The sequence below is a fragment of the Sphaeramia orbicularis genome, chromosome 3, assembly GCF_902148855.1.
Source record: "Sphaeramia orbicularis chromosome 3, fSphaOr1.1, whole genome shotgun sequence".
Classification (NCBI taxonomy): Eukaryota; Metazoa; Chordata; class Actinopteri; order Kurtiformes; family Apogonidae; genus Sphaeramia; species Sphaeramia orbicularis.
In genome coordinates, this window is record NC_043959.1 from 37,228,351 (window position 1) to 37,240,422 (window position 12,072).

The 12,072-nt window shown below is 42.0% G+C and overlaps 1 protein-coding gene across 1 annotated transcript in view; it reads left to right on the forward strand.

The window, feature by feature from the left end:
• Nucleotides 1–12,072, forward strand: part of fto (FTO alpha-ketoglutarate dependent dioxygenase) — a 120,389-nt gene that overhangs the window by 50,256 nt on the left and 58,061 nt on the right. The window contains 1 exon segment of the mRNA XM_030125326.1: nucleotides 2,416–2,543. Coding sequence (XP_029981186.1) covers nucleotides 2,416–2,543 — 128 coding nt within the window.

Consider the following 12,072-nt stretch of genomic DNA (forward strand, 5'->3'; position numbering starts at 1 on the left):
TTGTCATCAAGGGGTAAATAGATGGAAAGACGGGGCTGATTAGTGCTAACAGAGTCCCAGAGATAAAGGGCTGTGGTCCGACTGAGGCCAAGCTTGACCAGTAAACAACTGGTGGGGTGTCTGAATGGCCTGGGGATCAGCCTGGGGCTAAACCTGAAGGCTTCTCTCAGCACCGGGTCTTCTAAACATAAGATCATACACACATGGACTCTGACACACAAACACACATCCACACATTTCCATGAGTAGAAGGCTTAGCAACATGCACTCATGTTAGTAGAGGTGCACACACACTCCGACTTTGCTCAGATCAAACATTAAAATAGTTTTTATATCACACACATGTGAATGTACTCACTTACCTAAAGCAGCATGTTTAATGTTTAATTAATGGGAGAGTCTAGTAGACGTTGCTGTGCTAACAAGCGGCTTATTGGCTTTTATCAGCATCACTTGTTTTGTAGCAACACTAGTGACTAACAGGAAGTAGAACTAAGTCTACCATTGGCTGACTGCTCTTGTCAATAAAAAGAGGTCTGTCTCTGTGATACCATTTTCAAAGGCACTTGCTTCGTGAACCAAGGGAAGTTTTGATGAAGATTTGGATCATGTAACAAGGCAGACACACATGGTTTTTAGTGGCATTTTCTTTTGTGGGGATTTTACCATTTAATGCCAGGGCCTGCCACCCCATGTGTAAATGTTCTACCAAAACATGCTCCCCCGACACTATTTTCCAATGCACTATCACTGCCTTCTCAAGGCCTAGCACAACCCAAGGGGATTATGATTGGTGGTTAGTATGGTTTTTAGAAATGCATAGGAGCCAGAGAGTTTTTTTCCTCTTTTCCAGAATGATACTGGGTCCAGAGAGACTTTTCTCCAGTTCCGGTACAGTGCTAAAAGTACACAGATCTACCTAGACTAAATCCTAATTTATGCATTATAGTCATAGTTTTATAGACAGTAGAACACCAAGAACCTTTAATAGTACATTTTTTTAATGTGCTAATTATGATCCTGATGTTTTGTATGTTACTACCTCAGTTTGAGTGTGTTCTGTGCTGTCTTTCACTTCATGCGACTTGTTCTGTTCGTCAGCTTTGGCACAGATGCCCGTCACAGCAGGTTTTAGATCAACTCTGAACCACTTGTTCTTCACGGCTGTGCTTGAACGCTAAAACTATACTACATGGCCAGCATGGCAATACGATGTCTACTGAGCTGGTGATAGACTCTGAATGCACTTTCTGCCAGTTTCTCAGCCTGTCACTCATCCCAGGAGGACAGGGTTTGATCTAAACTGAAAGGTACAGTTTCCATAGGGAGTACAGCCAGCCCTGCTTCCTACTGGTCACCGTAATCTTTGGTGTCTCCTCCGAGTCAGGTGTAATCAGTCACACGTTGCCGCATGTTTTGACATTTCCTGTGTGGTGTGGAGGAAGTAAGCATATTACTCCGTCTGCAAATCATACTGTTCTCCTTTAGAAACACACACAGTGGCAATCAGACCTATCTTCACATGAATTAAGACAGACAGGTGGATTGTCAGAAAAGGATTAAAAAAAGAGAGAGAGGGGAAGAAATGAAGGTTCCCTTACATAGTGGGTTTTTTTTGAAAAGAGAGTGGATGACTTGGGGGGGGCGAATGACTCTTAATGGGAAGAAATGAACGTGCTTGACTGGTGGATGTGACAGGAAGAGACTGTTCTTAACAAGGCGTCAGAGTCAGTCAGAGTTACAGATCCATCACTTCTCAGAGGCTGGGAGAAGGAGGGGGAGACATTTAAGGATATTCAGAGAGGGAGAGAGTCTGTGAAGGGTAGAGAAGAAGAGAGAGACGGTGAGGGGAAAGAGGGATTTGAGTGTGGCTGACAGCATTGCATTTAATTTGGGCTGCCAGATCCTTTTTCATTTGACTCCCTCTCAACCAGCTTAGAGGCTGCTGAGGACTTGGAGGCGAAGGTTTGCCAGGATGTCTCAGATTAGCACTGATGTGCCACGTCACACTTTAAGCCGGACTGTAATTCATGTTCAACAGGGGGATACTCACACATTACACTGTGCTGTGCAGGACGTGATTAATTGACTCACACTCTAATATTGGGTGTAATTTGCCCATCCTCTGATGTGAAACTGACTTTATACTAGACTTACTGTATGTCTCCGTCCCAGGGATGTTATAATAGACTCTTGGCTCAGAGCTGTGTGAGTTTCAGAATTAGAATTAAAGCTCTAGGATGGCAGGAGTTTCTTCAGGTAGTCTTTTCACTTGACTTTATGGTATTTTATATTTAGGGAAATGTTGGTAATTTTTATACACATTACTGATTGTATACATAAACAGCTTTTTTCCAAATGCAAGGTACTGCAAGTTAAAACATTACCTGTATTTTCTTTTGCTTCTGTTTTCAGACGATGCTTTTCCTGGGCAAGGTGGAGGAGGAGGAGAACCAAGCAGGGGAAGGCAGGAGGGAGATGGCAGAAATCTTGCTCTCTGCCTTGTCAGACAGACACCAGCAAAGACAGACATGGAGAGACAGGTAACACATTGTACCACCAACTTTGTTCCTTCCATTGGACATCCAAAACATAAATCTCTAACAGGCATATGAGACAGGTGAACTAAGACACTCCATCATAACATCAGTACACACTACATAACTTTCAATCTAATCTAATTTTGCAATATAGACTTTTATGATTTAATATTTATTATCTTAAATGGCTGTCTTTACACCTAGACAGAGTTCTGTCTGCTCTGTTCTGTTTGGTAAATTCATGCCATATGCATGTATATGATTCCCCAAAAACATGGTCATATGTGTCTCCACCATTTGACCCATCTTGTGATATTAATAATCTTGTGGGTGAAAATTTTCTGGAAGCTTCAAATTACAAGATGGAACATTGTTTTTGTAATTCAGTTAATATGTTATACTTTTTTTTTTCTTTTTAACCTCTGAAACTGTTGATTTTCCATGAACTCACCCATTTTTATTATGTTTTTACAATTCCTACATTACATTAGCTGCTCATTATCCTGTTATATTTTTTTCCTAGTTGGCTTTTAGACACATCCATATTGCTGTTGCCTGTGACAGTGGTGTTTGCATGACTAACCATTTGATCGGCAAAGATTTCGACTGTGATTTCCCATGTTATGGTTACAAGCTTATGAGTTCCATTTGTGGCTGTAATGTAAGTGTCATGAGGAAATAGGTAATAGAAAAAAAGATATATATATATTGGAGTACATGTAAGTAATGAACTATTACTGATGGATCATGTCCAACATTGACCATTTACTTAAAGTAACTTTTACTCAGGTTTTACTGATGTGAATTCCACAGATATGCAGTGGTGTGCTTGGTGTTTGTTTGTGGTCCTTGGCCCTGGCAGCTATCAAAGCTATCACAACGACACGTGTGTCTTGGATAAGCTCACTCACTTCCTTCCTTCCTGATAAGGGCAGAGAGCACAAGGATTAGTACACTAGCCATTCATGCAGATAAAGAAAGAAAGGAGGGCCTCACACAAACACACTATTCTGTGTTATTTTAGCTGTTTCTTCTCTCAATCACTCTCCCCATCAACACTAGGAAGGACACACACACATCGGAATGCATGTATACACTAGATCTGCATTCACATGTGTTTCACTGCTTATTATCGCTATCAACAGTTTTGACCTCAGTGTCACACACACACACACACACACACACACACACACACGCACACACACACACACACACACACACACACACTGGACCAGACATGATCCAGAAAGTGTCAGAGGTAGAATCCACTGACAGAGGCTAACTTCCTTTCTTTTGAAAGGTATATGTAATGTGGCTGCCCTTGTCCTTCCACGGTGCCTCTCTGTTTAGCGATGTCCCTTCAGTTGACCCTGAGCTACACCCCATCCAGATGAGTCTTGTAAACATACTGTTTCCACATACCTTGCTTTGCTGTGTTGACGCCCGCCGCCTCACAGCTCTGATGTAGGGCCTGCTCTGATAGTGCATTCCAGCTCCAGGTGCTGAAAGCTAGAAACCATTTCACCACACCCACCCCCAATTGATCCCCGCCAACCTTGTTCTGCCACCACCCACAATGCAATGTTACCACCTACTAACCATGTTCAACCCGAGATCTAACCCAGCCCTCCCTAAGATCTTACCAAACCAATAACACAGACGGGCAGAGGAAATGCTCAGTTTGTCGACAGGGCCGACAGACGTTTACTCTATCGGCAGTGAAAGAGTGATTAGATTAGTTTAGGAGGAGGGCAAATGTCCCACACAATATGTTTGAACTCCAGCTGCTCCCGATATCTCCCCTCTCCTTTACACACATTAAATGTCTACCCTGAATCCAAAGCGCCCCCACTTACAAAAAAGCAAGGGGTCATCCTGTCAAGTGGCTGTCAACAGATAGCATTTAACAAAACCAAACACAGCTATGTGCAATGTTAAGTGAGACACACTGGTGCTGATTAGAGATTTTATGTAGATCATGACTAAGAATTGATTTTGACTAGAACTGATTTTAACTAGTTCTTTGTGGTGGAACAAAAGCTTAGTGTTTCTTTCCAAAGAGGAAAAGTCATTGTTTTGAATCAAAGAAATGGTATATGAAAGAATCATGCACATAGTGAGGGAAATTAGTTCGCTTCAGTCAGATGTATTCAAACCATAATTTATTTTCATAAAAGCACCCCCAAAAATAGGACTTTTGAAATTAATTTGCTGATTCATTTTGCTCTTTTTTATAACTGGCATCCTAATTAGGTTTCCACACAATGTGCAACAGGCAGGCTTTTATAATAATACTGCCTTTTGTTTCCATGGTTTTCATTCAGTGCATAATGCTTGCAAAAGGGTGGAAAAAAATAAAAAAGCATGATTGATGACTCTTGCTAGAGGCACATAAACATAAACAACCAGCACTGATTGATTAAGTTTCTGGCTGACTTTTGTTTCTTAAACACCAGTTAAAGCGACACTCGGCACTGGAACGTGGGTCTGCTAGCTGCTGTTTTCTACCTCTGGGGCATTTTTAACACCAGCAAGAGGGAAAGGAAGAGAAATTGGACCTGGTGACCAGTGTTTTTTTTTTTTTTTTTTTCCACAAGTGACTTATAGGCACTCAGAGTGAGTGATGCTTCAGTTGCCCCTGCTAGCTGAAGCAGTCCATTCATTCATTCACTCCAACAAAGTTATGAGAGCTTTTTTATTCTTATGAGCTTTTCTGGTAACTGGGTTTTCCCGATGCACACTGTGAAGTCTTTGATAGATGCTGCCCTCTGTGTCCCTTCGGTAAATGCCTCGTGAGTACCCTGGAAATAGATGGATTATTATGTGAGTGGGTGACTGTACTGTAACAGAGCAGTTGAGCCACACAGGAAGTGCAGATTGAAGAGTAAGGCATAACCTCCGGGGAACAGACCTATTAGGAGAGGAAATGGTTTATCACAGCACCAGCAGAACTATAGAAATTCTGAACACTTTGCTCTAGAATTATTGTGTTTTGAAAATGAAGAAATTTTGTTTTGTACACGAACAATACAGGGTTTAGGAACGACTAATTGTGTGACAATCACTGAAGATACACATGCATAAAATCCATCCAATTTTCTGCTATGCTTTGAAAAGTGTAACACTTGTACTTACAGTCTAACTACCTTTGAACCTTCTGGATGAGTTGACCTCATTCTGACCTTACCTAGTCAAGAGATCACAACAGAAATCAACCCAAAAAAGCTTTGTCACAGCCGGTGAGCAAACACTGAAGGGAACAGCTGTGAGTTTTGTACTGACCATGCAAACTGCTGTAGGCTTTGTAAGGTCATTATATGATAATGAAAATCATTACAGAATTACATGGGGGTTTAGGACATGAGAGCAGTGGGAAGGGGAGGGGAGGGCCACATTGGGTTTGATAAATGGACTGTGAAGGTGCCCATCTGGCCCTCTCTATGGCTTTTTCTTCCTGCTCTTTTATCCACTCCCGTCCTTTACTACCCCTCTTTCATTCCCCTCCTCTGTTCTCCAGTGGGCCAGTTTAAAAAGCGAGCAGACCTGTAGTGAAAGATTAACAGAGTGCAAACCCAGCTCACCTCTGTGGAGGAGAAAAGAAGTGGGGGGACAGACGGAGGTGTTTATGACCCAAAGCAGGGTTTTGTGCCTGACTTGGCAAACTCTGTCCACCCATTTCTCAGTGTGGGCCAGTAGGAGAGAAGGCAGCTATTGACCTTTGGCTTTGGAAACAGTTGGACAGCTCAAGATGTGTGAATCAAGATGTAGGTGTCTTTTAAAGGAAGTCAGATTTTCATTGTTAAACAGGCTGAGCAGAAGGTTTGAAACTGTCATTAGTATCATAGGTGTGCTCTTCCTCAGATTGAGTTTGGGGAAAAAAATAGAAAAATAAACTCTTTTCAGTATTACTGAAAAGAGCAAAATCTGCATAATATTCTGTAGTAAAGCAGCAGCTAGATAAAGAAATATATCATATATGATTAATAATCCACTGAGAATTCATATTAAAGTATACAAATAAACTTAATTTTATTTACATGGATTTTTTTTACAGAATGCCCTTAATAAATAATTTTAAAACATACATCAGCGTATTGTTTTGTTGCTTTGTTCTAAAATTCTTATAAAAATCTAATCTATTTTTTTTGTAAGATTTCTTTTCTTCTTTAAAAACATGGGGAATTGATTCACACCACAGTTAGGATGTCAGATTAATTGCTGTATGCTCAGATTATGTGGCGTGGTACATCTGTTGCCTGTGATTATTACTTTTTTCCAACTTGTTGAGAGTTAGGGAAGTCTTTGTCCCAAGACAAAGGCAACATCAGCTGACATGGAAGGCCGAGCCAAAGGACAGAGACGGAGGTCCATGTGTCCACAGCTGCACTCATCACTCAACTGTCCAGCTTGACCCTTCACCTCACAGGGCTGTCCCCCAACCTACATCGCCTTTATGTTTCCTGCCTTTGTCATCCTTCCTTGTCTTCACCTGGACAGGGCACTGCTTCACAAAGACCCAGTCTGTCATCAAAACCAAGGGTCAACAGGGGCCACAGGGGCCAGAGTGCTGAGGTTGAAGCTGTGCCCAGCCAGGGATGACCCCACTAGTGTTGTCAGCTACCAGTTGCACCCCTGTGGAGATGCATAGAGACACAGAAAAAAGAGGAGAGGGACCTTCGCCGGCTGGCACTACATTCTGGGGGCGGTGACGTTTCTTTTGTTTTGTCCCTGACAGACACCACCCCCATTCCAGCACTGGGGAGGGACAAGGAGTTAGTAGACAAAGGAGGTCAGCTGTCACAGATGGAATAGGAAAGATTGTCAGTGTCATGTCAACAATAAAGATGGACAGAATACAGCTCTGTCTAATGTGACCTCTTTAAAGCTAAGGCTCTACTTTATTGGGATTGCTATTACGCTGTAGATGTTCTTTCTTTTACACTCAAGGTTTGGTACTCCTAAAGCACTCTTGCAAACTGTTGAGCTGTCATTACAGAGGGGATTGGGAGGGGCTTCTGACATTTTAGTGCATAGACAATATGTCACTGAGTCTGTGGAATTTAGCTAACAGGTGCATGTGCCTGGAAAACAAGGTTTATGTAGTACAGTTAAGAGAAAGTGCCATCAGTTACAAAGTATTTTGATAATCAGCATGTGTAATTATCATAGAGTGCTGGTGGTGTTTGGCTTGGCATCATAAACCCATGTGATGGTGGGCTGCAGGTTGGTCTGGGCATATTGTCAACCAGGTCTGTGTGATGTAAGTTGCAACCCAAGGTGACAGGTTAATCAGATCTCCCTGACAGTGGCCCCGCATTTGCCTCTACATCACCCCCACAACAGCAGTCCTGATTTGCAAGCACAACAGTGCACAGACAGTCAAGCACAGTCTGTTTGCCTTGGCAGGAGTTGCCAGCCAAAAGTTTTGCTGGCTGTGCCCTTGTTTCTCTTTACCTCAGGGCTTTCTTCGCAATAGTGGTGGGCAAACACCTGTGTGTAGTGGGTGGGACTCACATCCGACAACCATATTTCTGTCTTTGTTGTTTATGTGTCTGTTTTTCTGTACCACCTTCTTTTACAGTCATTGGCATCTCTATGTTTACTTGGTTCAGAGCTCTAGAGGAGAAAACAAATAAGGACATGTCATCTGTCTCTTTCATCGCTGGCCAGCCTGTAATTAGCGCAAGCGCAGTGGTTAGCCTAAGACGCTGTCGTCTAATTTGTCTGTCTTTATCTAAAACATGTCTGTGTGGTCCCTTAGACCAGTTTCATGCGTACAGCAAGATAGCCTGTGGCCTGGGTGTTTGTGAGGTGTGTGCTTGTGTGTGCTTGATTATAAATTATGAATTCCTCTCTCATGCACCCACCCCTGTTTAGCAATCAGTCAGTTATGCATGACATGTCCTGACCTCAGCAGTACCTCACAGCTGCTGTTGTCGCAGCGATCGTCCTCCTAGTTTGCTCCCAGGCTGGAAAGTACATCAGAGTGTGTCTCATTTTTCGCTAGAATGTGCTTTGAACAAGATGAGTAATGATGATTTTCCTTTACCTTACACTTACTGTACATGCAGATTCTGCCTGAATAAATATACACCTCTGTCTTGCTTCATTCTCAAACAAGTCAGTAATTAGCCATTGAGGTACATGCTTTCTCTAGTTTTGTGGTTAGGTGTGGGAATGGTAGGCTTGCAACTGGCACAAATCAGTATCACATTCTCATTGTTAAATTTTCCTGCTTATCCTTCACTGAGTCACAACTGCATTAAATTGCTTACAGGTTTTAATGGATACACTCATTTTATTATTATGCATTTCACAGCAAGGTCTTGGCAGGGCCATGTGGCACAGAACAGGAGAAAAAGAGAGTTAAAGTGTCATTAAATGTCCCACAGACATTTAAACACACTTGTTGCATAGACAGATGCCCATTAAATGTTGCCTTTCTTAATATGGAAACAAGATTTGTGTTTGGAAAAGACATTGTGGGTATAGGTTTGGGCCTGTTTTACTGGTAGTCAGGAAAACCAGGACATTCTTTCTGGTCAAACCCAACATCCCAGAAAGCTGATAGAGCATGATTGGGTGAGGACGTGTGGTAGGCATATGGGACAAACAGTAAGAGCACTGAAGTGTGGGTCAGCGGAGAGAGAAAATACACAAAAAATTGCAACTGTAAACTTCTACACTGAAATATTGCACCTATAAAAATAGTTGTGTGTGGCAACAAGTATAATGAGCATAAATAGACCTGTGGCAGAGAATTATGGGAACTCTAAAGCCCAGTAAATATACAGCCAATCTGCATATCAGATGCTTGTTTGTCTATAGTTACTATGCAGTGTATCACAGAATTAACTGATATAACAATACATTATATACATGTATGTATACATGCTTATTAGACATATATGGCCAAAACATTCTCCTTTTTTTTCTTGATCTCCACTGTATCTACCAGTACCACTCCACCTGGGCTTTTCCCGTGCCAACACTCCCCCCTAACCTCCACCCCTCCCACTCTACATATTACACATCTTCCTCTGCTCTGCTGTTAATTATAACCTACACCGCTGGAACACTTCATTTCATAGCAAGCATATTGTCTCTTCAAGGCTGGCAGGCAGGTCATAAATTATCCTGAAGGTGAGGATGGAAGTTGGAGGAGATAGTTATGAAAATTTCATCTGTCTGCCGTAGCGGCCGCAGCTGCTCCTGTCACCAGCCGTGTGCTGGAGGAATTACACCGGGTCAGCGAGTGTGTGTCTGTGTGTGTGCTCTATTTTATGCATATGGGTAGGTACATGAACATGTGCAAACTGTTACAGTGTGCATGTATATACAACACTTGTGCACACACATCTTTGTGTATGTCATCTTGCGTGCGAGTTTAAGTGTGTTCCTGTGTGAGTCATTGGGCCAATGTGTACAGCGGGTTGGCCAGGTAAGACCTGCCTGTCAGTGTGTGGAACATCTCTGGTGTCCCTGTCACCCTCGGGCCCCCAGCTCTGCCCTGAAGCAGGAAGACTGGGAGGGGGCGGGGGGGCTTACAGGGCGGTCCCCAAGCTGTCTCTGTTCATTACTGCTACAGAGATGGGACGTGGCCGGCAGGTGGCCAGACCTTTAGTCCTTACCTACTGCGATCATCTGCTGTTCCGCTCTGTGTTTGTCTGTGTGGGTGGGTGGATGTTCATTTATGTTTAAGAGTGGAACTAAAATGAACACCTTACAGTTATGTGCCACTGCCAACCAGTTGTTCAAACATAAGTATACATCCTCTGTAAGTTAGTCAAGTTGAAGTACACATCCATGTGTGTCCAGACTCATATAATGTGTGGTGAAGACTGAGGACTAGGAATTTAATAAAAGGTGTGAAATGTGTTTTTGGCGATTGGAAGTTAATGCTGTATTGAAATGTACAGTTGAGGACAAAATTATTAGCCCCCCTATGAAATTTTAAGTTTCTTCAAGATTTTCCTAAGTACTTTTTTAACAGAGCAAGGAATTTTCAACATAGCATTTCTGAACATACTAGTTTTCTTTAGAAGGCACAAATTATTTATATTTGCACACCAAAACAGCATTATTTAGAAAAAAACTAAAATAACCAGGGACATTATTATTAGCCCCCTTTAAGAAATGACCATTTATTAAGTCATGGCACAAACCACTTTTGTGCAATTATGTGCTGTAACTTCACAGGTGATGTGTTTAAAAGTGATCAGGTGAATCAAGTGATTTCACTTAACATTTAAGTTAAAACATGGTATAAAAGCCTCAGTATGGCTCATTGAGCTGTCAGTTGAGAAAGCACCATGCCCAAAACTAGAGAAATCCGTTTGGACCCGAGAAAAATGATTATTGATGTAGACAAAGCAGGAGAGGGATGCACAAAGCAATCCAAGCATTTCCAAGTGTCAACAACTGGAGTGAGAAGTATAATCCAGAAATTCAAAAACAGCCACACAGTACAGAACAAGCCTTGCAGAGATAGGAAGTGAAAGATTTCAAAGACCCTGGAAAGAAAACTAGTGAGAGATGGGTCTAAAGACCCCAGAACAACTGCCAAGACACTGGTGAATGACTTGGCCACATCAGGAATCATAGTCTCTAAGAAGACAGTCACTATAGCTCTGAACTGGAATGGACTGAGAGGATGCAGACCAAGAAAAACTCCACTTTTGAAGAAGAGACACCTTTAAGCCAGACTTAAATATGCTCAGGACAACCTGGAGAAACATTATGCATACTGGAAGTGTGTCCTATGGTCTGATGAGACAAAACTAGAGCTCTTTGGCCATAGAGGCAGCGTTTATGTTTGGAGAAAAAAGGGAGAGGCATAGAACCCAAAGAACACCGTCCCTACAGTGAAACATGGTGGTGGGAGTATTGTGTTGTGGGGATGCTATAGTGCATCTGGAACTAGAAATCTGGTCAAGGTGGAAGGAATTATGAACAAAGAAAGATATGGAGATTTTGAAAGAAAACCTTAAGCAGTCAGCAGTAACACTGGGTCTGGGTCATTGCTTCATCTTCCAATATGACAACAATCCAAAACATACATCTCTCTTGGTGAAGAGCTATCTTCAGAAGACCAAAGTGAATGTAACTGAGTGGCCTGCACAGAGCCCTGACTTAAATCCCATTGAAAATATTCGGGGTGACCTAAAAAAGAACATCCATGCCAGAAGGCAACCAAATCTGGAGGAGCTGGAAAGATTTGCCAAAGAAGAATGGGCTGGGATTCCTCAAAAAAAGTGTCAGAGACTTGTAATAAAAAAATACTATGACTGCAGGCTGTTATCCAGCAAAAAGGATACACAATTGACTATTAGGATCAGGGGGGCTAATAATTTTGACCCTGGTACTTTTTGTTTTTTGTGGAATATTTTCATTTCTGTGTGCAAACAAAAATCATGTAAGCATCCAAAATAAAACTAGGATATCTAAAAAAGCTGTTTTAAAAATGTGTTGCTCTGTGTAAAAGCACTCGGGAAATACCTTTAAAACAATGACTTTTTTGTAGGGGGGCTAA